The sequence below is a fragment of the Phalacrocorax carbo genome, chromosome 7 (genome assembly GCF_963921805.1).
Source record: "Phalacrocorax carbo chromosome 7, bPhaCar2.1, whole genome shotgun sequence".
Lineage (NCBI taxonomy): Eukaryota > Metazoa > Chordata > Aves > Suliformes > Phalacrocoracidae > Phalacrocorax > Phalacrocorax carbo.
Window position 1 is genome coordinate 15,840,493 of NC_087519.1, and position 25,733 is coordinate 15,866,225.

A 25,733-nucleotide genomic window follows, 5' to 3' on the forward strand; every position below is an offset into this window, starting at 1 on the left:
TTTCCAAAAGTGAACAAAATTACCATGTTTCAGAGGACAGATCTTTCTCCTGCTGAATAATGGTTCTTATTGTGCAGGACTACTTTCTTTAAGCCTGCTAATTTCTTTAAGCCTGCTAAGGAGTTAATTTCCTACTGTGGAAGCGTAAACTCAGTAGATTTATCCCATATAGTTTAACTAAAAATTTAATTAAATAATACTAAGTAAACCCATTTCTTCAATGGCTCTTTCATTCAGTTGATGTACTCGGTGCAAAAGCTCTTCTCTACAAATAATGATTAGAGAAAGGTTGATTTTTTTTTCCACTGTTACATATGTTCCTTAATTGTGTTTTGAAGCTGAAGAGAACAGCAGCTACCATTTAGGATATCTTAAGCCCAGTAAATCAGAATGATATGTGTTAACAGTAACTCAGAGTCTCACAGACTTCTATTGGACAGTAGTTCACACTCCTTTTTGCATGGGTTATTCATATTGTATACGGAGTGCAAAGCCACTTCTCGGTTCCCTGAAAGGGAATACATAGCCTGAGAATTGTAGGAATCTTTACCAAATAATAATAAATAATTCTAATAATAATATTTTCCAGGAAAGAATGTTTCCAGAAACAATAACAAGTAGTTTCATAAGCAGACTAAGTGATGGATAGTCTGGTTGGTCACAGCCAGAAGCCAGGCTATCCTCATATCAAAACATGGCACTCTTTTGTAACAGAAGCCCACATAAGTTTATAATGTTTACTAGCCCCAAAATATTTTACCTTCATATGATTTTTGAGAGGATCCATGAGATTGAAATGAATATTGCACTTTGGACAAGCTCGTGGAAAAGGTCCTCCATTTTTAATAGTGCTTGATGCAGCATTTGTACCTGCAAAATTTAAAATATGTTTCAGAGTTCACAAGCAGAATACTTGATTTATTATTATTCATTATTCTAGCAAGCTATGCTGTTTCAAATGAAAACTACTACAATGATGTAACTGTTTAGTAATCATAAGCAAGGTTTTACAACCATCTTTTAACTATTCTTCCTTTTTTCCACACTGAGTTTGAGTTTGTTCTGTTTGATATAGACCTATAAACAACTTCTACAAAAACTTAGCAAGAAATGTAGAAAAATGGGGTGGTGGGTGGTAAAGGCATCATGATAGAGACAAGGCATTCTGTGCACCACCCCCACCCCCTGCATAAAACAGATTTTTGATATTTTTGTTTTAGGAACTGTAATCCCCAAATAATACGTGAAACCTGTTTTATGCAATGACCTGATCATCACAATAGGATTCAGATAACTAGTTTTGGAAAGGAATGTCACCATCTGGTTCTCAATGATGAAAATATTTCTCTCTGGACAGTTGTGGGAAGCTAGACCTATTCAGATGCATCATTCCTGTTGAGCAAAGGTGTCTTTGGAGAACTCTGGAGTAATTATTTAGAGGATTTATTCTCCCAGTAATGAAAGGAAATAATATCTCTTATATCAACATAAAATTACTAATACCTTTTGAGCAAAAGCAAAACCAAAAGAGCTTTGCATTAGCTTAAACTTTAATGAATAAACCCAGGCTTCCAGTTTACTCCAAACTGCCAAAAAACATCAGAGCAAAAGCTACTTTTCCAGACTAAGTTCTCTTGCATTCTCAAGTCATTCACAGATCTGGAGGACTCCATGCTAAGCAAGCAGTTTAGAAGAAGAGGTTAAACACAGGAAGAGTTTTAAGTAACATCTCAACTGTAGAGTCAACGGTATGATGCCAGGGCTATGAAAAAATGTAACGAAATTAAACACACAAATACATCCACCTTATAACAAGGGAATGAGTCAGTGTATGAGTTAAGAGATGACCATGCAACACTGTTATACATTTTTTGTCACAAGAAGTCTTGCATAGTCCATGAGGTACACATGGATCAAACAGTATTTTTACTTGAAGATAACAGTATTGCTAAGAATCATTAAGCAGAAAGTCCTTCACATGAGTGGATGGCCAAGCAAGAGATGTACCACAAAACAGTGCTGCAAGTCTCCCCTATTATGGTTTGCAAAACATTTTGACACGTCACTGCAAAGTACAAGCTGAGTTGGAAGAAAACAGGTTCTGCAGCAAGATCTAGTGTTCTGCGGTGCTTCAGTGCTGGATTCTGTGACAGGTTAGAAATCATTATGCTAGCATGGGACAGCTTAGAGACAAACTCATAAAAGTAATTTTCTCAGTGAATACTAACTACTCCTTTGTTACTGCATTTAGTAAGATCCTCCAGTTATCTTTTATATATTTTACAGGCTGAAGCACAATATCCGTTTAAGCCCAACACAGGGTGGAAGAAAATTTTTCTCTAGAATATTCCATGTCGTAGTTAATTCCTTCTGGTTGCTGGGGAAGAGTCTTGACAGCAAACCAGCTGCAAAAAAGAGATGCAAAAAATGCAAATATGAAAATATTCCAAACAGACTCATACTGTAGGTAGGTCCTCATTTTAAGATCATAGGAGACAGTATGTGGTTGGAAATATCTCAAAGTCAAGAACAAATTCTCATCTGCTACAATCAGTTGGAAAGCACCTTTTGGCTCAGGAGGAAAATGCACCTAACATGCTGAAACAGCTATACTACCTTTCTTCTTGTGGGGAGGGAAGGGTCTTTCAGAGAACATCCTCTCTTTGAAACTCTGCTCCCCCTCCTCCTTTCCCACTATTTTAAACTGTATCAAAAACACTGCTGCAAACGAAAGGGAGGAACTGCAAAACACACTTTGCAATAGTTAGTTGAAGTACAGAATCACAGAATAATTTAGGTTGGACCTGTAGAGATCCTTTTGTCCAACCTCTCACTCAAAGCAAGTCTGACCTCACCAGGATGCTCAGAGCCACGTCCAGTCTCACTGTCTCCAAGGATGAAGATTCCCTTGCTGCCTTGCCTGACATTCCTACAGTGATTTTCTTTTCTTCCTTTTATCTAATCAGAATTAGTTGATAAATTCAGCAGTCACAGAATTCTTTCAATTCGAAACTTCTGGTTGACTGGTTTTTTAAAGTTTCGGCTCTCTATTAAGTTCTTTGACACAGAAAATCTTACCTAAGAGTATGAGTTCAGGGGAATTTATTTTGATCATCTGCCATTACAGCCACTAAACAAGTTAACTAATTGTTACTTTACAGAATTCAAATGTACCTACTAAACAGTAAAGGTCTAGAATTTGAATAGGTAATAACCTAGTGTGTATTAATTTGTAAAGGTATATAAATCCTTGCATAGAAAGGTTTGTCTTACTTTAAGGCATAAGAATAGTTTACTTAGTTACATTGCCTTAATAGCATTAATAATACTGATCAGCTCAAAAATTACAAGAGTGCCAGCTTTTTCCATGAAACAGATGCATGGATTGACACAGCTAGACCATTTGATCTACCCTACCTTTTGAAGATATATTTTGTGATGGTGTTACTGCTGGAGAGTTAACTGTAGGTGAAACAGCTGAATTGCTTCCAGCACCAATCTCATTAGGCTTGGCCTTTTTTGGAGTTACACTGTTGCCTTCAGAAGTAGCAGGACGCTTAGATACAAAAACACTCTCATTCAGACCTACAGTGGTTTAAATTAAAGAACCTCAGTTTTTTTCCATAGTATCTTATGAACACATTACTGATGCCTATACTTTAACGAATAGACAAGTCTACATAAAGCAATTAAGATCTCCCTAAAATAATAAGCCATACAGAAGTTAAGAAAACAATACCCAACTCAGACTGAACACTGTAAGGCCAGTGGAAAAGGAAAGGGTAAACACAAAGAGACATAGCCCCATCCCTGAAACCCGGCAAATCATACTATGACCACCTGAATTTATTTGGCCTCCTTTTTTATCTTGACTCATGCTAATCTGAGACAAGGTGAGTTCACATTAATAAAGTTAAGCTAAGCTGCTGGTTTCTGCAACGCCCACTATGTGGAACAACCTCTGCCCTGCTGATGAAAAACACCTCTCTTTTTCTGGTCCCATGTTAATGCTGGTTTAGTTTGTCATTTAACTCTGTAAAACATTTGAGACTTCAGTTTGTATACAAAATGAAAAGTGCTGTAACTTCTAATGACCAATCACAGCACACCTATTTGCTCTCTTCTGAAAGAGCAGTTGATTCACTTATTGTTTGCAGTATTTCTTCTAAAAAAAAGAAAATCACTAAAAAACTCAGAAATTCAGAGGTTCGGTGCTTCATTAACGTGCCCATCAATACTTGGCTCCATCTTGTCCTGAAACCCATGTCTCTCTTACTGGAAGATTACCCTTAATGATGTAATCTCAATACAGAGATTAGTCCTGAAGTAGACCTGAAAAAACACAGCTACATACCAAGAAGTCTGAAGTGCCAGCACAGACCTTGTAAATCTCTCAGAATCACAGACTGCAAATAGCCTTAAGATTATGATAAACTATGACAAGGACCAGCCTTTAGTTCCAGATACAATGATCTGAACTAAGGTCATTCTTGAATATTCGTCTCCCAACGGTCTAGCTGCTTTTATGATTTCTTTGGGTATAGCAAGAAACTGAATTAGTATCTTTAAAAGTCTTCTCAACAAGCAGAGATGACTTGTGTCCCACCCCCAAGCTGTGTTTACTCAGTGGTAACTATCTACCCCTAGCAAACAGTCTGGACAGTCTCCCCATTCAATCCACAGAGGCAAAGAATCCCAGCAGGGAACGCTGGATACTTGAGCCTCTTGGACAATTTACCTGCCTCATATACCTGAAAACATAATTCACTTGTTATATATTTATTTAATCATCCTAACATTCTCCTTTGTAGCACACCTTTCTTACGTAAATGAACATACTAAGCTCAAATATCTGACTCTATGCATTGTTTGCCTAAGGTAATTAACACATTCACAAAACAAACAAGTTATTAGATACTACTTCTTCCCAGGGTTTTTTTCATTTACTTACACTTGCACTGTTAGGTATATGAGCTGACTACACCAACATATGTGTCTTGATCAGCAAGAGCTTCCATACAGTTGGTATGACTTCAGCGTTCTTCTGTATCACTCAGACTATTCAAGCATCAGGCCATCAACCCACAGCAAGAACTGCTGCAGTGTACTTAATTAAGTGAAGTTGTGTAATGAGGGCCAGGGAAAAGACAGAAGGTCTGACTGATTGGACAAGAATATTCAGTAAAGTATTTTATTTTGCCATAGAAAACCTGATTTGGAAAAAAAGGACTATTTTTACATGTTAACAAAATTGCTAATAATTTCAATTAAAAAAGCTTGACATGTGACATTTGGAGACTATTTTATATACTTATAAACTGATCTAAGAATGCTTACCTTTATACAACTCTGATCTAATAAATTACCTTTCAAAAGAATTATAATACTAGGATAATATACATAGGTTTGCATTTGAATTCTGTTGTCTGTTCATTTAAAAAAATTAAAGCCCATTTTGAAAAATATCAAACCAATTCCAAGTATCATTTAATATCTAGCTGATATAAATCAGATTGATTCCTCTTTTCATCAAAGTGCCTCTCTCAATTGGTGCCTGGACACAAGAATTCCTTGGATCACCCATGTTCCAGACTAGTTTGTCAAATCCTCTACCCAGCACATTACACAGCTGAAACTGTCAGGGACTCCAGGTACTCAAGAGAGCAGAAAAAAGCAGCAGCCAAGTAATTCTTGTTTGGTTTTCAGGCTGCTTAGGAGTCTATGACCTTCACTTCATGCTATTAGTGAATACTTTAGTTTTATTGTGTATGATATCTAAAATGATTGCAAGAAGCAGCAAAGTATACTGGATGCAGTCATCACCTTGCCAACAGCTTTCTAAACACATTTGACAACACTACTGTAAAATCCTTAACACCATTATGTGCATCTGTGCTTGCTGGGCCTGATTTTATGAATGACGGGAAAAGAAATGGTAACCTACAATACAAGCATCAAATGTACTGTGGTAACAGTCAGATCAAATTAACAGAATATGGACATGAAAGCCCAATTATTTCAAGCCTCTAGTGCATTGTCCCTCACCAACATCTCCCATTAATCCAGTGCTATGAACACAAGTATACCATCCAGTCGACTCCTAAAACAGTTCTTCTGTTGGTTATGGCATTTTCTGGTTTGTCCAGTTTTGGGTAAAGTTTGTAGGAGAATGATGCCAAGATATTCTCAGAAAGCAAACTACAGTTTTACATACATCCTCATCGCCCATCCAGCCTGCAGGTAAGAGTTATCAATATTGCTTAACTTAACACCACCACCTATTCAGCAACCAAACAAAATGGCTGGTCAGTGTCCATTAGCAGCTTGTCATTTCCCTGCTTAGGCCTCAAAAATATTTATGTGACATTGAACTAAAAAAATGTCTTTAATGATCCAGGTATAAAGGTTAAATTGTCCTGCAGAGTATGACAGGCCAGTTCCCAAAAGGAATCTTCTTTTAACTACCATATTCCAGAACGTCTTGTGCCCATAGCGCTGCACATGAGTTAGAGGAAGCATAGCACCAACACAGGCAAGTAGACATCGGCACATATGAACAACATAAACGTAAGTGCATTACGTGACCTCACCATGCAAGCCAAACCACAAAATACGCAGACACTTCCTTGTTGTGAAATGAAATGTATCTTAAATTTGCCTTTTACGTCAAAGATACTCGTGTTGCAACCAACAATTATAAAACTTCTGACTTCTAAATCCTATTGCCATCTCACAGAAATAAACATAGACTAACTGTGGTATATTTAAGACACTTAGAATTTAATACTTAAAAGCATCAAGGATTGTAATTTTTCTAGATAAGAGACTAATACAACTACTTTTTAAATATGCAAAGAGGTCTCCTGAATAATAAATAAAATAAACCCAAAACCTCACAACGCAAAACCCACAAACAATAGAACTTCAATACCTGTCCTTTGGAGAACAAGGGCTGGAATATTGAACCATTTGCAAGAAGTAAAACCTTTGCTTATTTACAAAAGCTGTTTAACCCAGTAAGACAAGAATGAGATCACAGAACAGCCAATACATACAAGGAAGTATGTTACCAACCTTGCTTGGTAAGTATTTGGAGTGAATGCCTAAACTAGGGATGCAAAATCATCACATCAAGCAGAATAAACTAGCAAGCACTCTGTTTTACGTAACCTGATGGTATGACCAGTTAGGCCATTTGCTATGCATAACCTGTTACCTCAAGGAAGAATCAGAAGTGATCGTCATTCGTAACGTCTACACTGAATGTCAGGATTCTAGTCATTTATTACAAAAGTGCAAACCTTCTCAAAAGAGAAGTCCCAGGTTGAATACAGATTGAATACATTGCATGCTTCAAATCTACTTCATCTGCTGTGACGCAGAAAAAGGTCGGGTTTTTGTCTGTTTTTAAGTAGGTGAAAGAGTTTCTGCTGAAACATAATTTAGCAATCTTCTGGAAAAAAAAATTTAGTTGTCAAACTACAAGTTCTTTCTCTTCCCCTCCTTTTCAGACAGGATCCTTTTGATCCCATCTACTCTAACTCCTATGTATAGCAGTCAGAAAACCAAGACGAACATCACAGGAATTCCACCCAGCAGACTCAGGAAGTTCTGGTATTGTTCACAGCCCCTCTCTTGCTCACATCCATTCCTATTCATGCTAGTCAAAGAGTGCTGGATATACTGAAAACGAGCCTTTATCAGTTAAAAAAATTACAGTGGATCTGGCAATATTTTTCTCCATCTAAATGAGCATTATAGGAAGTCATCAGTTGATACTACAGTCAGTATAATGTGCCGAAAAGCAAAGTCTGACAACAGAGGCTCCAAAGTTTCATTAAACATTATACAGTGTTACGTACAGGGGGAAGAAAAAAGTAGCTATACTGTGTTCTAGAAAGCCTATTTAAAGCTACAACCCAAAGATCTGCACTACAGTTAAATGCATTAAGGCTGTTTCTTTCTCTTATCAACTACTACAGTTATACCCACCTGTTACATTCACTGCTGGCCCAGTCTGGTACTGTGGAACTCCCGAGTTCTGTCTCACACCAAACAGTATACCAGATGTATTATCTGGTGCAGCTGGTGGAGAATCCATAATATAATCCTATTAAGATTTTCAAGAGGGAAAAGAAATTTGAGGTTTAACATTTTGTTTTACTTGCAGGCTTCAAAGGGTTTATTTTAAAAACATATGATTGCTTAAAAGTACTTATAAGTACTCAGCTGTAAATAAAGTTAATTACAATCTTCCCAAAATAGTTTCTTTTGACATTTTGATAAGTCTGCAACTCTTATCAGAGGCTGTTAATTTATTCATAGCTGTGTTTCAGAATAGTAAAAACAACCATAAGACCTGGGAAACTCCATTTTATGAAATATCACTAAACCTGTTTGCATTGCTAATTGTAACTGCTTTTGTTCAAAAGTCTGATGATGTTTCAAATTATACTTGAATTGTTTTTCAAAAAACTCTAGTAATTTCTTCCTTCAACCCAAACTCTGGCATTTGCCTGTTACTCTTGTGTAACGGCTAGCTGCATTTTACAAGATCAGAAAACAGAACTCAAAAGTAGCACAAACTTGCAGCAAGCAAAAGCTTCTCAAAGCAAGATGATATTAAATCAATCAAATCCTATGAAGTGACCAAGCATTAATGAAAGTAAAAGCATTATCTATAGCACATTGACTGGGAATGGCACTCAAATTCATTATATCACTAAGTAGTTTTTTCTTTCTTTTATGGAGAGTAATTTCTTAAGGACTTCTGGAAACAATATACTCAAACCTCTTTTCCAAAGCACAGCTAACCTTGAAGTTGGTTCATGTTTCTCAGCACCTTGTTACGTTAAGTTTTGAGCATCTCCAAGTACAGGTATCCTCTTACCCTTCAGTTTAAAAGGTTTGCCCTGCAGTACTACAGACAGCCTTAAAAAATGATAGTCCACACTTCTTGGCTCCAACACTGAAAACTGTTAAAACTAAACACCTTCACTGATCACTCAACAGATAAAATTTGGAGGGAAAAGAAACATGAAATTTAGTTCTCTCTACAGATATTCAAGGCTGGGGGGGTGAGGTAGGAGGAACACACTTTCCAAGATTCACCAATACTGCTCACATCTCAGTAGGTCATTCTTCCTAACAAACAATCTGGAACATGAAATATTTTCAGCAACAGTAATAAAGAGTTAAGAAAAAACGTACAATAGTTAGGTTTAATTTCAACATTAAGGTATGAACAGCAAAATATTGGCACTTGGTCTTTCTACTCTGAAATACTTCAATTGGTTACACTTTACCAAGCTGCACTGTGAAACAAAAAACTTGACAAAAGTAGCTCCATTTTCATTAAAAAAAAAAAACAAGGGGGGAATCACCTAATACACACACAAAGACTTTGTCACCAGTGTATCCATGAGATAAAGGCCAAAATATTTAGAATATTTTTTGTTGTAAAGATAAATCTCACAAAGTGCTTCCCATTCACAATTGTGCTATTTGAAAACACCTCTGTGGAAGTTACCACATTTTTAACTACCACCATGTTGACTAAATTTGATGGAAAGAAACCTAAGAAGTGCACAAGTACATATGCAGGTGTGATAATCTGTTTTAGGACTCCTAAGTATCAGAAAAGATTTGAACAAAAAGGAACATGCTACTTCCCACCCTCCCTTTTTGTCATATGTCTCTTAAATGAAGACCCTGCAGGACCTTAATGATAAGGAAGAGCCATTCCTTCTTCTGGTGAATGCCTAATCCAATCCAACCAAATTAAACATGAGTAGTTGTAGAAAGAGTTACTAGATTTCTCTGCTCTATTTCTAATGAGTAACAGCTACAGGAGCTGCAGGCACAAGACAGAAGGTGTTGCTGTAACCACAACAGTTTCAGATTGCCAGTGAAATTACAAGCAAAGCATCTTAGCCTGCAAGCCCATGTCAAGCACAACTAATGCTCAGGTGGTAAGCCTGTGGTAGGCTCTTAGCCTGAAGGACTCTGCACACCACCTACATCTGAAATATGACCAATATAACAGCTGCACACAAAATCTGCTTCTCTTACTACTCTGGTTTGTTTGCTTTTAGGTGCTGCTAACATTTTAACTTTAAAATAATAGCTTGGGTCTTTTGATGGCATATGTACAATCTCCCTAGTATATACTAAACGTATCTGGTGAGTAATAAAGTAAAAGCAGACATCCTGGAAATTTGAAGTCTCATAATTTTCAAAATGTTCTTTTCTGTTTACAGTTACTCCTTTCATGCAATTTGGCTTTGTCATCTTACATACAGAAAAAACCCAGTATCATCCCATGCTTTAGAAAGCAAAGATGTTTTAAAGAAAAAAAAAAAAAACACAAAAAAGCTTTGCCACATCAATTAAAAAAAAATACCAAACCAACATGTATGGGTGCTCTCACTTGCAGAAAGGCAAAACTCAACATCCTTACCAATTCAGTTCCTAGGCTCAAAAAAACTCAAACCAAACCACCCACAAAAAAACCCCAACCCACCACCACTCTTAGTTTTCCAAGAGATTAGTGAAAATACTGGGTTCATACTACACATCCTAGATTTCCTAACTGTGGAAATCAACATGATAATTAGTAACCAAATCCACAAAGAGAAATTACAATGCATGGTGTTGGACCTCTGCTCTCCCCAAATTAACTAGGAACCTGAATCACGCTCAGACTGAGGAAGTGCCTATTAAGCAGGGGAAAGATATGGACAGAATTGGCTGGGGCTTATTGAAAAGCATTATGAGCACTATTTTGTAAAGAAGAGCATAGCCCTGTGCTATCATACACAACAGCAGTAGCTCTGACTGAATTAGAATTGCTGTAAACAGTATGACTGAGCCAAATTCAACTCAATTTTTGGAACTGTATTAACATAGTGCAGCAGAAAGAAGACAAAACCTAGACTTTTACAGGAAGTCAGTGAATCAAGCTTGTGATTGGAAAGGACTATTTCAATGATAAAACTGGAATACCAAACATTTGCAAAAGGTAAATTATATCCCTACATATTATGAAACTCAAGAAATTGTTTCAAACCATTTGGTGATCAAAAGCAATCAGTTCGCGCAGAAAAAACTTCGACATCCTGAGATTAAATAAATATTGCACCATATTAAGAATGCAAAGGCACTCTGAAGGATGTTCCGCTAAAGAGGGGTCCTGCTAGCATCTAGTTGTACCTCACAGTCATCTTTACATCACAAGATTTTAATTTCAAAGGTAATTTTCAACATCTGGAAGGTGAAGATCTAAACATCAAACATTTCCCAGAAAAACTTTGTTGAAGCCCTTGCCACTTAGGAAAATCAAGTTGGGAAGAAACAGAAAAATGTGTGAACAAAAGCATCACAGAAAGCCCAAGGCAGAAAATCATTAATTTAAAACAGCAGCTTCAAGTGAAAGAAAGACTAGATAAATGGGAAAACAAAAATCAAAAAAACCCTAAGGAACTCTTGCATGTGGCCATCTCAAACCAAGGCCATGAACCAAAATACAGGTAGTACATGTATGACATTAAGAACAGCAAATGACATAATGTGGCAGGAGTAATATTAAAAAAAAAATAAAATCACAGAACTTTGCCCAAGAAGCTGAACTCTAGTGCTTCACTAAAAAAAAATAAAAGCACACCAAACAAGCCTGTCTTCCCATAAAAAACCGTAACATAATCAAGTGACAGGAACAATAAAAAAACCCCAAATTATTCTAAAGCTAAAATGAGAAATACAATTCTGAACCTAGAAAAGTTAAGCTGAAGAGATGGAAGATTCAATTTCAGCATGTCTCAAGCGAGGAAAAAAGCCCAGAATCTTCCTAAAGGTACTCAAGAATTTAACATCCAAAAAATAGGATGTTACATTTAGGATAATTTAAAAAAATTAAAAGGTCATAAAAGTAATGATCAAAATGCCAACACTGTAAAGAAACCATATAATATATGATAATTTCAACAGCAGAATACCTATGCACTGGATACCCCAGGAAAGGGGGCATTACTTTCTAAAGCATGTCAGTCTAACTTGGAATAGTAGGAACTGACTATGGTTAGAGATCCTTTTCCATGCAGTGTACCTTGAAAGTCATATTTTAGGCTGCAACTTCTTCAAAAAGGTGTTTCTCTACTCTGCTAGGAAAGAACAACCACCTGTTGATTTTGGCAAAGTTTTATAGTCTTACTTAACTAAAGTCTCATCTGTGACATCCCTGTTGAAAGTGAACTTGATGCATGAGAAAGAACTCACAAAAAGTGCTGTCTTGATGAGTTACATCCAGTTTACATATACCTTTTGGAGAAGTTCAGCTTTCCTAGGTCTGTTTACTCTATGGTTTTCTAATAAAAACAATGTAAAGGCCACTAGCAGCTTTATCTATTAGAACAAAAACATGAGCATGTATTGATGAGGGAAGTAAAGGAGGGGGCTTTCTTCTGCAGTAAAGATTCTGCAGAACATCCTAGTACTCCCTTGAAGGATTTAATAAAGCATACTATGTAATAAGTAAATGTTTATAAAAATAAAATCCACAGACTTGAAATATGCCTATACCTTATGTGAAGTAGCAGATGTTTCTGTATTAAACTGTCCTGCTTGATAAAGACAGATATAAGAGAACTCCGGAGGCAATCTATATATCCTACTGATATCTGGACTTTTGATTATATAATTTTTTAGGCCTTCTTAGATACAGTGACAGACTGAGCTAACCTGCTTCACCAGACATGCCCACAATTCCTCTCTGCAAACTAGCAACTGCTGAAGACTCAAAATCGGAAGGTATGAGTTCTTTCCTAATGAATCCGCCAGAGATTCAGCCATGCAGTTGATAGGTGGCTGAAAACCATTGCACTGTTTTTCTTAAAATACAACCCCACATCAGCAATGCTTTAGCCACAAGCCTTACGAAGAACACCTAATTCTCATGCTTTAATGGCCTTATTAACTATGTTCATTCAGGCTGATACCCCTGTTCAGCAAATGCAGAATACATTTGGCTGCATGATTTTTATTTATACCAAAAGACTGACAGCTGGGACAACTGCAGTTGTGTATATTTGCATGGATGGTGGAGATGGTGCCTTCTGTCAGGCTTTGTTTTAACCCGACAGTACTAGTTAATATTATCGGCATTGTCTAAACAGTTCCAGCTTAAATTCTTTTCAGTAAAGGTATCACATCATAATTTACCTCACACAAATATGAAATTTTAATCTTCACTTTCTCTTTCTCACAGATGGCCAACAGCTAAGGCAGTAGAAGCAGTATCTAACTTCACTCCCTAAAAAGTTATCATTCTGAGGTTCTGTGACAATCCACAAAGACCTATGATACATGATCCATGTGCATAATTCCCTTGAGCTTTTCAAACACAACTATGTTACTGAATTGTTTCATCTACCGACCCTGCAACTTTTGGTTGCTTAAGTCCTCCTTACTATACTACTGTTTCGCTACAACTGACACGAGAACACCAAAGGAGCCAGTACTACAGCATTCTCTTGAGAAGTGAAAGTCCCAAGACAGCCACTGTAAAAAAAAAAAATCAGATGGGAAAACCACAAGGTTACTTTAAATACCAAATGTAAGCTATGTAAATAAGAAATTTATTTATCCATACAGAGGATCTGTCTCTGAGCAATCTGCAAATTTCAGAGAATGAGAACTTCCATCATTTCTCCACACATCCTAAACAGTATTGATTTCTCTTATGCCTAAGATTTTCATTTACTATAATTCCATTGTTACTAAAGCCATCATCTTTGAGCCTTGCAAATCAGTAATTTCAGCTATGTATTTTAATTCACCAGTGCAAGGTTATAGTCCTAGAATCTTCATAGTTTATATAATCCTAGTCTATAATCTAGTCCAGGTCTTCAAATTACTAGACTGAGTCAGTATGTTCCTCCTTAATTTATTCAAAAGTAATTGCACCTGAGCATTTTACAGCTTAAGGGAATAAAAATTTACCTGATTGAGTATTACAGGCTGTGCTGTTACAGTAGTCACTGGCCTGGATACAGGTTGAGCCACTACAGGAACTGTGATATTTCTTGATACTGGCTGTGTTGTCACTGGAATGGTTACAGGTCTGCTAACAGGCTGTGATATTCCAGAACTTGACCCAGGCATTTGCTGTGTTGACAAACATCCAGCAACTGGTCTCTGTAGTGTTTGTGAAGTTCCTGAAACGTTCACTGGTATAGACAATGGCTGAACTGCTACAGAGCTAGTTGTAGGTCTGGATACAGACTGAAAAACTGATGAAACAGGCATGGCACTGGGGCTGGAGGCAGGTGTCGCATAATGGTGACTGTCAGGCTTGAATGTAGTAACTGTACCTGTTGTAAAGGATTCCAAAGTTATCTTTATATAATTTTACAGTCAGATGTTTCATAAGTGTTGTGGATTTTTTTTTTGTTTTTAATTACCATATTAGGACAATAAAGTACCTCTACTGGGTGCACCATTCTGTATCCCCCTTCGTGATGAGCTGAGGTTGACTCTGTTCAATATATCTGTCAAAAGTTACATTTATCTTAATTGCAGTTAAATTAATAGCTTAGTTGCTTTTCAAATTAAAAGTAGCATTCATATCCACTGATTAAGCCAATTAGGATTTGACTTATAAATGACAATATTATTTCTAAAATAAATACCTGGCAAAACAAAGCATCATTTGTACAAATTAAGATATGTTCTTCCACTCCTCTTCTCTTAGGCTAAGCTAGTTCACCCAAGAATCTCAACTTTTATTTTCTTGGAGATAGATTAACACACAAATAAGAGTGCAAACAAAGAACATCTCATAAATATTTAGCTCTGCTGATCATAACACATTCATTCACTTCTGCTTCTCATATACCTAGCAAGTTCCCCAAATACTAGAACTGGTTTACACTAAAGGAAGCATCTTCTCTGTAACAGAAACTACACCATTTGCTTCTGTATTACAGCAACATACAGCACCTACAAACTTGTTTTAAGACTTCATGATCTCCATTTTCCAGTGTGAAAGAAAAATCAACAGACCAGCAATCAAACGAGTTGTGTTGGAACTACTTTACAAGAGGACTGATCATCTTACATGATAGTCTATGACTAGAGTCATCAGAAACACATGGTATTTCTTAGATTTGACGTTTACTCCCTTTTTAATGCCAGCATTATTCCCCGACTTTTTGTGTCTTAGTCTGGGGTTTCTGGTCATTCCAGAATGTTACAAAAATATTCATCAAATCAAAATATTTTTCTACTGCCAGATACTCAGTTCTGTTATCGTTGCTGTCAAGTTTCTTGCTCTGACAAGTGAAAATATGCATATGAAATTAGATTGATCCTCCAATATGTAACGAACAAGATTTAAGGTACCTTCTCAAACCAGGGTCAAATTACATCAGGATCTCGAAGAATAGATCTTAGATTATCTACACATTGTGTTTAACAACCTTAAGGCTGTTTTCACCAGCAATGGCTCATTAGTATACACCACTCAGGTTGATGAATAAATCTAGTAGCAGTAGAGCTCAGATCACAGCTTTCAGCCTGTCACCTGCATTTAGATCATGCTAATAAAAAAAAGCAGCTGCAACCAACAGATCCAAACAGGTTTTCATGTTTTAAGAGATGACGAAATTTCTTCCTGTAATAGTAATATTATTTTTACTTCAATACAACACTACAAGCAAGGATTAACTTAATTCAGGATTTAGCTGAACACATGCTCTGTGTTTAGTAACGCATCTATACATCACATTTGAATTTCAGAGTGAAATGAAACTAAGGCCTTCATCTACCTACAAAAAAAAAATCCTAAAAGTTATGCCTCTTAAAGCATATGCAGCCTCAGACAGTTCGATGCACACACAATTCACATCCTAAAATACAAAGGTAGATTTCACTGTTTATAAAAATAACATTTCAGGAAGCCAGTGTTTTGAAATAACTAGATTTACATGACTCAACTGATTCAACATAGACTTGATGTGCCCTTTCCCCTCCCCCATCAAAGCATTATTTGTCCTGTTTAGGTAAAACAGCACTGAAGTTAAGAAAGCCAACATGCAGAACAACATTTTAAAGTACCAACAAATTACAGGTTTGTATCATTATGAAAAAGGAAGCAAGAAGAATGAGCAGTAACTTTATGAAAAATGAGCAGTTGCAGTAAATGGTTAAGGGAACAAAATGTGAGTTACTTCTCATCCCAGTAAAACTAATCCTCCAGCAGGTCAGAAAAGGCACTTTACTGTACATGACATTGTACCAGCAGGTGAAAGTTGGGTTTTTAACTATTTCCTTCAAGTTTTCCACACCAGTCTGTATAAAACCTGATACTTGCATTGTCAGGAAAAGGTTAAAAAAATTGCTATGTATTGAAGAAAATATACCTTTCAGAAAAATTAAGAACTACACACAAGTCTCCATTTGTCATCCAATTTTTCATCTGATCAGACAGGAATTTTCTCAGGTAAAAACTAAACAACAGTGATAAGCAAAGTTGACTTCACTGTGTCTTGCCTATCACCAATAACAAACTGAAGCCTGACTACTGCAAGGTAGTACTACTTACAAGCCAGAGAAGAACTGAGGTCATTTTTCCATAGCTGTATTTGATAGTGAAGTAGAAGATTACAAAGAGAAAAGTTGAGGAACAGGAAGAAAAAGAGATTAAGTAAAAAGTTATACCCTAAGTAATTTTACTTGTGTCTGGACCGAGTATGGAAAGCACTAGGATATGACACATATATTCTAAGTCTCTATCTTTTACCAGAGTTCCTGAAGTTGCTGAATCATATCAAAACTATCGTTTTCACCTGAACTATTTCTATCCTTTATGACTACCAAAAAAACCCTTGAGACTACAACAACTGCAATTAATTTTGGCATATTTGTTGTTCCACTGTACATTTAGTGCCTTAATAGTTGTTCCATGCCATGACCTACTACCAATGACTAAGCAGTCCAGAGGTCTCTGGACCTTCCAGAAAACAGTAAGGGTATTTTTAAGTCCTTCTAGAAGCTTGTAACTGCAGAAAACATAGTAATTTTAAAATATTCTTCAAATTTTTAATATTACCTAGAATATTTTAAGAATATTCAAAAAAGGTTAACCCTTAAGAACTATTTTCAGGTGAGAGAACTTCAACATCAGCTTCCGTATTTCTTTAATATTTAAAACATAATTTCCCACTTTTTTTAAGCTAGTGTAAGAAGCATTAGCATATCCGTGAGTAAGCATTAGCATATCTCTGTGAGTAAGTAAAATAGAGTTCAGATGCAAGATGAAAATATTGTGAACTAAAGTGACTGAATAGCTAATAATAGCTCCAAAGTCCATGCAGCAGGGTGTGACAGGGAGCCTAGTTTAATATTTTGTCTTGAGATTCTTCACTGCAAACTATACACCTTCAGAAAATGACTGTGGAAATCTTGGATACAAGCATAGCAGAGATGAAGCAGAAACTGAAAGCAGTAAACCTCACCAGGCAGTCTGCTGTATTTGATAGCTAGAGAAACCTTAGATCAAGCCTCTTAACAATTGACTACTGGATGGCCGTATATAGAAAGCAAAAAAGTTTCATTACTAAAATTGATTTAAGTAACAAAAATAATGTTCTCTGTTACTTACCTGCCAAAGCCCAAGCACTGGACAAACATGGAATCCTGACACATCTGTTGTCATCACAACCACCTAACCTCACCCCCTGCACTGCCTGCATTAGGAAAAAACTACAGAACTTGATGAAAAAAACTCTTTTATTTTACAGGGGATGAAAGAATTTATTAACAAAAATACCTTACTTAACAGAGAGACTTCTACTAGTTTCACATTAATCACTTTTCCTGATTGTGCTTTTATTATAGACACTTAAGACAGTTACCTTGTTTTTGTCAGGACGATGTCTACCCATTCAGACTGTCTACCAACACACGAAGTGTGGGGTGGAAAAAAAAGAGGGACTGTAACACGAAGACTTAAATTCACGCACATTACTTTAATAGGGAGATACTTCCAAATATCTATCAACTACATTAAAAGCAATCGCATGCAGGGTTTCAGCATTGTACACATCAGACTTTTAACCATATTGTTAATGCTAAAACCTTCAAACGTCCTTGTTTTGACTTTAGAGATTTGAAGCTAGAGGTAGAAGCAGCTGTGCATAACCTGGGTTTTAGGACAGAATTTCTTAAGAATACCAATTTTCAGTATGACAGCAAACTACAGAACAGCTTTAACATGTAGAATTTCTTAAGTCTTACTGTTAAAAAGTTTATATTTTCAAACTAAGTTTCAAATTTTACACCTTGAAATAACATTTTCCATCATTTAAAACAGGTATCTTACATGTACTAGCTGGCTTTGAGCTTGAGATTTCTCCAACGAAGATTGGCTCATCATCATCATCATCCTCCTCCACCTCTTTCACTCTCTTTTGCCACGGTTCTAGTTCCTCTTCTTCACATTCCATAAATAATTCTGCCATCTTGAGACTAGACAGTAAAAAACAAAACACAGATATCAAAACATTCAGTACTTTCATGAAACAGATGTTTCACCATTCAGTAAAGATGACTGCACTTGACGATAACTCCCATAGAACAGTCTTCCTTCCCGCCCACCTCCATGTCCTATACAGGTTGAACCTGACCTTATATACAAGATCTTCAAAGATTGACACCTTTCTGACAATCATTTGAATTCTCATCTTTGCTGTTAAAGATGATAAAGACCAAAGATATCGTCCACATATTTTAACTGTTTTTGTGGAATTCACCAATAACTATCAGAGCAAGCCTCTGACACCACAGTGAAAGGTATCTTTTTAAAAAATACTCCTATTCCAGATGATTCACAGGAAATGTGAAGACCCTACAGAGCATGTAATACCCCTGGCACAACTGACTTACTGAATGCTAGTAACAGCTTTATTCTCTTTGCATCTAAAGAAAACCAAAACAAACAAAACCCCACCAAAATCCACAACCTACCACAGCCCCACACATTTTGTAAGGTTTTGCCATAATCACATTTTCTTTAAAACCCAACAAAACCAAAACAAACCACAATTCCCCAAAATCCACACAACAAAAATGAAACCACCCACCAAAAAAAAAAAAAAGCACCAAACAAAACCCCCCACAACAACCCCAAACCATACACCCACAATGAATTGCATAGTGTTTTCGTTATCAGTTAGAACTCGATAAAGTTTTTGCATAGATCTCATCAGACTGAGTCCCTCATGCTTGGAGACTTGCTCTTGCAGTAAGAAAAAAAGTCACATATGAAAGTTGTAATGAAAATATGTAGCTTTTGGAATTAACCAAGTTACAATCAGATTCTCTAACCACAACTGGGTTTATGTATTTTTTAAATAAACAGTGATGGCTAATGAAGTATTCCCCTTTCTTTTCACATCCTCTATCATAATCTTTAAAGTATTTCTGAACAATACAGGAAATAAGAACTTTTATATTTCTTTACACACACTATTGATAATCTAATTTGTAATAAGAGCAGCAATTTCATAAAACCACAGGGATATCTTAGCAATAACCAGGATCTGGATCCCAATACAACAGTGTTTGCTTTGCCTAAGACACGGAGCTTCACAAAATTCAGTGTCTCTATTTTTTGGTAAATCAGAGGGAAAACAATACATTTTTACATGAGGAACTCAATAGTACTTCCAGCCAATACAGGAATTCCTGGAAATTAATGAGCAGTTAAGCACATGAAATTCAATTCATCACTGAACTGCTTTGACAAAAACTGAAGAATATCCGAACAACAGTTCCTTTCATGAAGGCCACAATCAATATAAGAACATTTCTAGTCTTATTACCAGACCACTGCCAACAGGAAACATTACCAATAGTTCTCTCATTCTTGTGCTAATGTAACACTTACCTGACAAAGCAAACTAGTTAAGGAAGCTTGACTTCCCATTATTATGACTGTTATGAAGTGATAGTTCTCCGACTGTTTAACTCCCTAAACCTAAGAGTCAGGGCATCAAACTAGCACTAATGTGTATGATTACATCAATACGAAGTCAAGTTTACATTCATAATTATAAACTGATATTTTTTAAACTAAATCATTTATCTTGTAAGATGAAGAGGGTGTTTATTCAACACATTTCAGTACCATTTCCCATTATCTTCTCCTTTCCAAAAACATTTTGAGCAACATATATATTAAACATTGGATCAAGTTACTTTTTTGAAAGCATAATTATGCAAAACTAAAGATACCCTTCATTATTTATCAACGTTTGAAATTGAAGTCTTCAGCAAAGATACAGTGAGAAACTGTCTAATGTCTAAGATGACAATTTAAGGGTAGGAGTAATGAGCTGCTACATTTGGTGATGGACTGTAGAAATAAGTTGTCCGTAAGAGCTTATCACAGGGGAGCAGACAGAATCATCCCTATACTTTCGTTAAAGTGCATGAGAACATGGCTGCTGGTGTTACATGTTAAGCCTTGGGGATAATACAAAGTAGCAAAGCTATACCCTTTACTCCCCTCCTCCATCAGCTTAGGGTGCTGAAGTTAAACATGTGCTAGGAAAGAAGCGAGTAAGACGCTAAACTAGATTCTTGTAGTGGGGAAAGAGCAAAAGTATGAAGCCAGTTTCCACTTGACAGACAAGAGGGGCCATGTGCCAGATCTTGGAAAGATAATTAAGCCTGACTCTCCTCTGTAGGAGGACATTCTTTAGAGTGCCTTTTCTTTACTACCACAGAGGCAAAGTTTATTAGACTTCAAGGCAAAATGAAAGACTGTTTTCAGAGACTTTTTTTCATAGAACTGATAAAAATAAAAAACTCCCCAACTCTTATGTTAAAAAGTTAGCTTTTATTCGACCTCCAGGAAAAAAAAGTAATGAATTATAAAATATGCTCAGAGAATGCAAATGAGAGCACATGTAATTTACATTAAAAGCGTAAAATAGACACAAGCAATCTGTATGTTAGCAGAACTCTAACAAAGTACTTGTGTTAATTTCAGCTACACTGTAATGCAGCTGATTTTTTTTTATACAGTTAAAAATAATTGGATAACATAGGCATGGACTTCTGGAAAGTTACACCAACTGGTGGTACGTCTTATGGACGTTTCATTTTATGAATGAGGATGTACATATTAAGGTATTCTCAAAAGGTGACTCAAAATGTATGGCAGCTTTTAAAATGCAAGTATTAAGATGATTTCAGATCTGTTAACCGTTTGTTTTTTTTTTTTTTAATTTCAGTGCTATGATGTGAAGCCAAGCTTTCACTGACTTTTTTCCTGCCAGCAAAGCTAGCCTAATGAGTTCCCACCCTGCTCCTGCACTGCTCCCTCAGTTGTGCTAGTACAACTTTTCACAGGACTGTGATGTGAACTAGCACAGATTAAAAATAACCTGGCCCACTAACAGTTTTACTGGCATGATTGAGAGGTCAAATAATCTGTGGTCTGAGCAATCGAAGTTGCAGTAAGGGGGAACAGATTTGATTACAGAGGCTGTGCACGAACTGCTCAAATGGTCTCCATTGCCAAAAGAAACATCTACATCCATTTTCAGAGTACAACTAGCTTCCAAGTTTTCAGCTTCTCTAACTGCATGAACACCGAAAATGCATTCCAAGAATCCTGCTAGTGGTTGCTATCAAAGCCAAAACCAACAGTGAATCCTTCCCCCACTCACCCCGAATATCTTCCAGTAGAGGTGCAGGCGCCAGTATAAGACAACTAAACTTATTGACAACAGACTTTATTCTCTTCATTTTTTAATATGTATAAACATTTATACACATTCATACCTGCATCTCCTTAAAGGTAGTCCATGCATCTGAGATGCCCAAAACTCCAATGAAAGTCTATATGTATATAATCAAAGAAAGTGTTTAAACCATTGTTCTAGGCTAAAAAGTGTCAAAATTGTGAACAAGTTATTTAAAACACATATATTTTTAAAAAATCATTAGAGTATATCAAGATATCCCAGAAAAAGCTATGGCTAGTCATGAAAGTTCATTAGGCAGGCACAGATAACCAAGAACCTGCAAAGACACAAGCCCATGGAATGCTAGTATAGTTACTAGACAAGCCATGAACTAAAAACCTGATACAAGATGAAAAAAAATTAACTCATCGCACAAAAGAGCAATAAGCTTCTGATGAAATAAGTGTTTTAAAAGCACCAGTTTGGACATCCTTATTTATCATATCAATTACATTCAAAGATACCTAACTTTATTGAAAGCCAGTTGTATCTATAACCTGGTTTTTTTTTACTGTTAGGATTTAAAAGCACTCACATAAACAAAAATGATACAAACATCAGTAAATGTAACAAGAGTGTAATGGCTGCAGTGAAAACAGCAGAAAGTGATCTGTAGAAGCATACCTTAAAGACGTGTAGAAATCAACACTATAGGAAATCATGGCAAATGGAGCTGCAATAAAATTTAGAGTTACTGAAAACCCATTTATTGCTTTAGATGTGAGTCACCTGTTCCACTCTTCAGGCCAAGCGAGCTTTCCAATACTCAACACTTCTCTGGATCGGCTTAAAATAACTGAAACCAAATCACTAGCATGATATTGGTAGTGAGCTTAAAGAGTGAGGGCATCTATATTAACTAGAAAGTTCTCAGACTTGTTTGTCACCTTTCCATAACAGTATTATCAGTGACTTTTTCCAACATTCTTTTTCCTTCAGTTTAACAGCTGCACTTCAAATGATCAGGGAAGTAATATTATTTACAACACACACCATACGGTGAGCACCCAGTGTCTTTTTCTGACAACTTCCCATACAGGCACATAACTTTGCATCAGGTTAGTTGTAGAAGAGTATGCAATCCGCAACTTCGTGAGAATTGTGAGTAATTTTACTTCTATTGACTGCTGCGCTTGTGTCAGCAGCGAAGAAACACTAACCAAGCTGAAATTGAACCTGAAAGTTTTAAAAAGCCAAAGTATAAACCAACTTCCCTCAAAACCAAACTAAGCCAGCCAACAGGACCCGCTCTGCCATGAGATGGTATAAGCTCCGCCTAGGGAAGGCCGATACTGCCTCTGCAAACCAGTCAGCAGTTCACAGCCGCGAGCTGCGACGGGTGCGAGGCCGCGGGAGGAAGCCACGTCCCGAGGGCAGCCGAGCAGCTGCCGCTCCGCCCGCAGCAACCCCGGGCGCAGCCCGACCGCCCTGCGCCCGGCCTCCTCGCTGCCGGGTGACTCGGCCGAGGCCACGGGTTCGGGTTTGGACGAGGCCCGCATACCACAGCCGCAGCAGGAGGGAAGGAGGCCCGGCGGCAAGCCCGGCATCCCCTGCCAATTGCCGGGGGCCCTGGCGGCGGCCGGCCCCGGACGGCGGCGGCAGGGCGGAGCGAGTCCTGCCCGGGACGCCCCGGCGGGCAGGCCCCCACCGCTTCCCAGCGGGGCCCCGCGGGAACCCTCACGACCCAGGGTCTCCGCTCCACAGACGCGGGGGACGAGGGAAGGGGGTACAAGGCCGCGCTCCGACCTAAGATGGCGTCGGTCTTGCAGGCGACAATTCCCTTGCGGCCCGCCTGCCACCGAGCGGCGGCTCCCTCCCTCCGCCCGGGGAGGCGGTAGGCCGCCCTGGCAGGGAGGGAGGGCCAAGGGGAAGGAGCGGGCTGGCTTACCGTGCTGCGCGTCCGGCGAGAGGCCGCGGCAGGCCGCCCCACTCCCTTCCTCCCGGGCTGGCGGGGGGATGGGAGGCGGCCGCGCTGGCAGAGGCGCCTCACATCGCCGAACCGCGGCGCCCCACCTCAGCCGCCGTCGCCGGGGGAGGGCGGGAGACGGGGGCGGCCGCCCAGCGCGCTGCCTGACGGGTAGAGCGCGGGTCAGCCCCACAGCAGCCCCCACTCTCTGGCAGCCGCGGGGCGGGGCCGCGCGGGGGCGGTGCGACGCGCCATGCCATGTGCCGGGCCTCACACCCCGCCGCTAGCGTGGGCCGCTCGCCTCGCGCCCCTTCAGTCGCCGCTGTCCGCGCTCCGGCTCTGCCGCCGCCACTGCCTCGGGCGGGATCCACGGCGGGCCCCAGCGGTGAGGAGAGCGCCGCGAGAGATGCTCACCTCGGTGGTGCCCCGTAAGTAGGCCCCGCTCGCTATGCAAGTGAGTGTGGTGGTCGGTTCTGCACACAGGGATGGCGTCGCGGCGCCCGGTGGGCCGTGACAGGCAGCTAGGCCTTTCCTGTGCGCTACGGTCAGTCCCAAGCACCCGGAACTCCATGCAAAAGGGAAGGCTGTGCCCTAATTTAGCATTAAATACGAGCAACTGAGAACACGATGCAGAGCGCCTTGCTGGAATTGATGGAGCACAATATACAAAACGCGGTTTGGCCTGGAGGGCCATTGTGCACCTGAGTTTTCATTGTGGTTTTTCATAGCCATTTACCCAGTGGGTTAAGTAACGTGATTGAATATATGATTAACAGTTCCAAACTTTACTGAATAAAACACTCCCATTACTTTCAATGGGACATCACAAAATTGCTAGACAGGGTCTTAACTGGGCAATGACACATGGTCGCTAGAGAACAAGAGCATAGTACCACAAAGAGCAGCGTTTTTGCTTACCTCGGAATTTGCATATAAAAATGTCTGAACCGAAAGGTGACTAAGATTTTCAGTTTTTCTCATGCCTTTTTGTCTATAGTGCTCTTTCACCCTGGCCAACATCTGCCTTAAGAATGCTCCTGAGTTTTTATTTTCTTTTTTTCTCAGTTTTGCTGCCCATTCTACTCTAATTAAAAAAAAAAAAAAGTGTGATTCTTCCTTTAGTAAAATATGAAAATATTTCTGGTGAATTTTGAAGATAACTAATGGGAAAGTACTTAACCAAATGTAATCTGTAACTCAACTTTTTCAGCCTATACTTCTCAAAACTTATTATTCGTGATGTCTGGCACAGCTGCCTTCAGACACCCTCAATTTATTTAGTGTAAATTCTCTGTCAAATACAGGTATTTTTCAGAAGAATAAGTGAAGTACCCTTCTCCTTGTGAACTTAAACTCTAAAGATTTGACTACTGTGTTTACCCTGGAAGATAATCTGTTCGTTTTCACTATTATCTTTAGCCTTGGGATGCTTCCAAAGTACTTTGGAACCTCAGAGAAGCGAAGAAAAAAAAATAAACAACATTAGTAATTAAATAATTGGTGCTTAGTGATTATGCCATTAAATCATTTGGTTATTACAGTTTAATAATTAAACAGTTATTAAACTATTCCATCCTGCCAGAGTAGGAGGAAAAAAGAAAGAGAGAAAGAAATATTCTTGGTATTTGTCAGAAAATGGACAAAAAGAATGGGACCTAGAGAGGGGAAGTTACTTTAGACTGAAGCGACTGGGAAGAGAGCGGTATAACCCAGTTATTTGAAACATGTATTTTCAATGACTCATTTATTTACTGAGAAATCATTGCACATGTTCATGTTCTATCTAAGGCAAGATAAATATAAAAAGAATATTAAGATTACAAGCTAGAACATTGAAAAAGCATGAAATAACAGAATTAAGATCAGCTCTGCACATTTAATTTGTTAAATTTGTACATTCTGAAGGTGCAGAATTGCATACTGTCTGTTCTGCAAGATCCCTGCCTAAGTCCTTGGACAAACTTGTTTTAATATCATGTTTTTCCATTATCCTTCAAAGCTGTAGGAGCAAACCAAGT

The 25,733-nt window shown here is 38.2% G+C and overlaps 2 protein-coding genes across 14 annotated transcripts in view; one reads left to right on the forward strand and one right to left on the reverse strand.

Moving 5' to 3' along the window:
• Nucleotides 1–23,906, reverse strand: part of ZNF280D (zinc finger protein 280D) — a 54,603-nt gene extending 30,697 nt beyond the window's left edge. Inside the window, exons 1-9 of one of the 13 annotated variants that reach the window (XR_010373758.1) lie at nt 23,698–23,905; nt 22,434–22,482; nt 21,847–21,903; nt 18,377–18,522; nt 14,478–14,543; nt 13,996–14,366; nt 7,993–8,110; nt 3,418–3,585; nt 761–870 (exon numbers count right to left, since the gene is read on the reverse strand). Coding sequence is in view for 12 of the 13 variants with exons in the window: in XM_064456481.1 (XP_064312551.1) it covers nt 761–870; nt 3,418–3,585; nt 7,993–8,110; nt 13,996–14,366; nt 14,478–14,543; nt 18,377–18,522; nt 21,847–21,903; nt 22,434–22,471 (1,074 nt within the window). In the remaining variant the exon portion in view is untranslated. Of the gene's footprint in view, nt 1–760; nt 871–3,417; nt 3,586–7,992; nt 8,111–13,995; nt 14,367–14,477; nt 14,544–17,656; nt 17,742–17,909; nt 17,929–18,376; nt 18,523–21,846; nt 21,904–22,433; nt 22,483–23,555; nt 23,574–23,697 lie in introns of those variants that run through there. The other 12 variants (XM_064456481.1, XM_064456486.1, XM_064456483.1 and 9 more) reach the window with 12 other exon arrangements.
• Nucleotides 23,907–24,124: 218 nt separating this feature from the next.
• The window catches only part of TCF12 (transcription factor 12), a 218,303-nt gene continuing 216,694 nt past the window's right edge, over nt 24,125–25,733 (forward strand). Inside the window, exon 1 of the mRNA XM_064456502.1 lies at nt 24,125–24,143. The gene's annotated coding sequence lies outside the window, so the exon portion shown is untranslated. The remainder of the gene's footprint in view (nt 24,144–25,733) is intronic.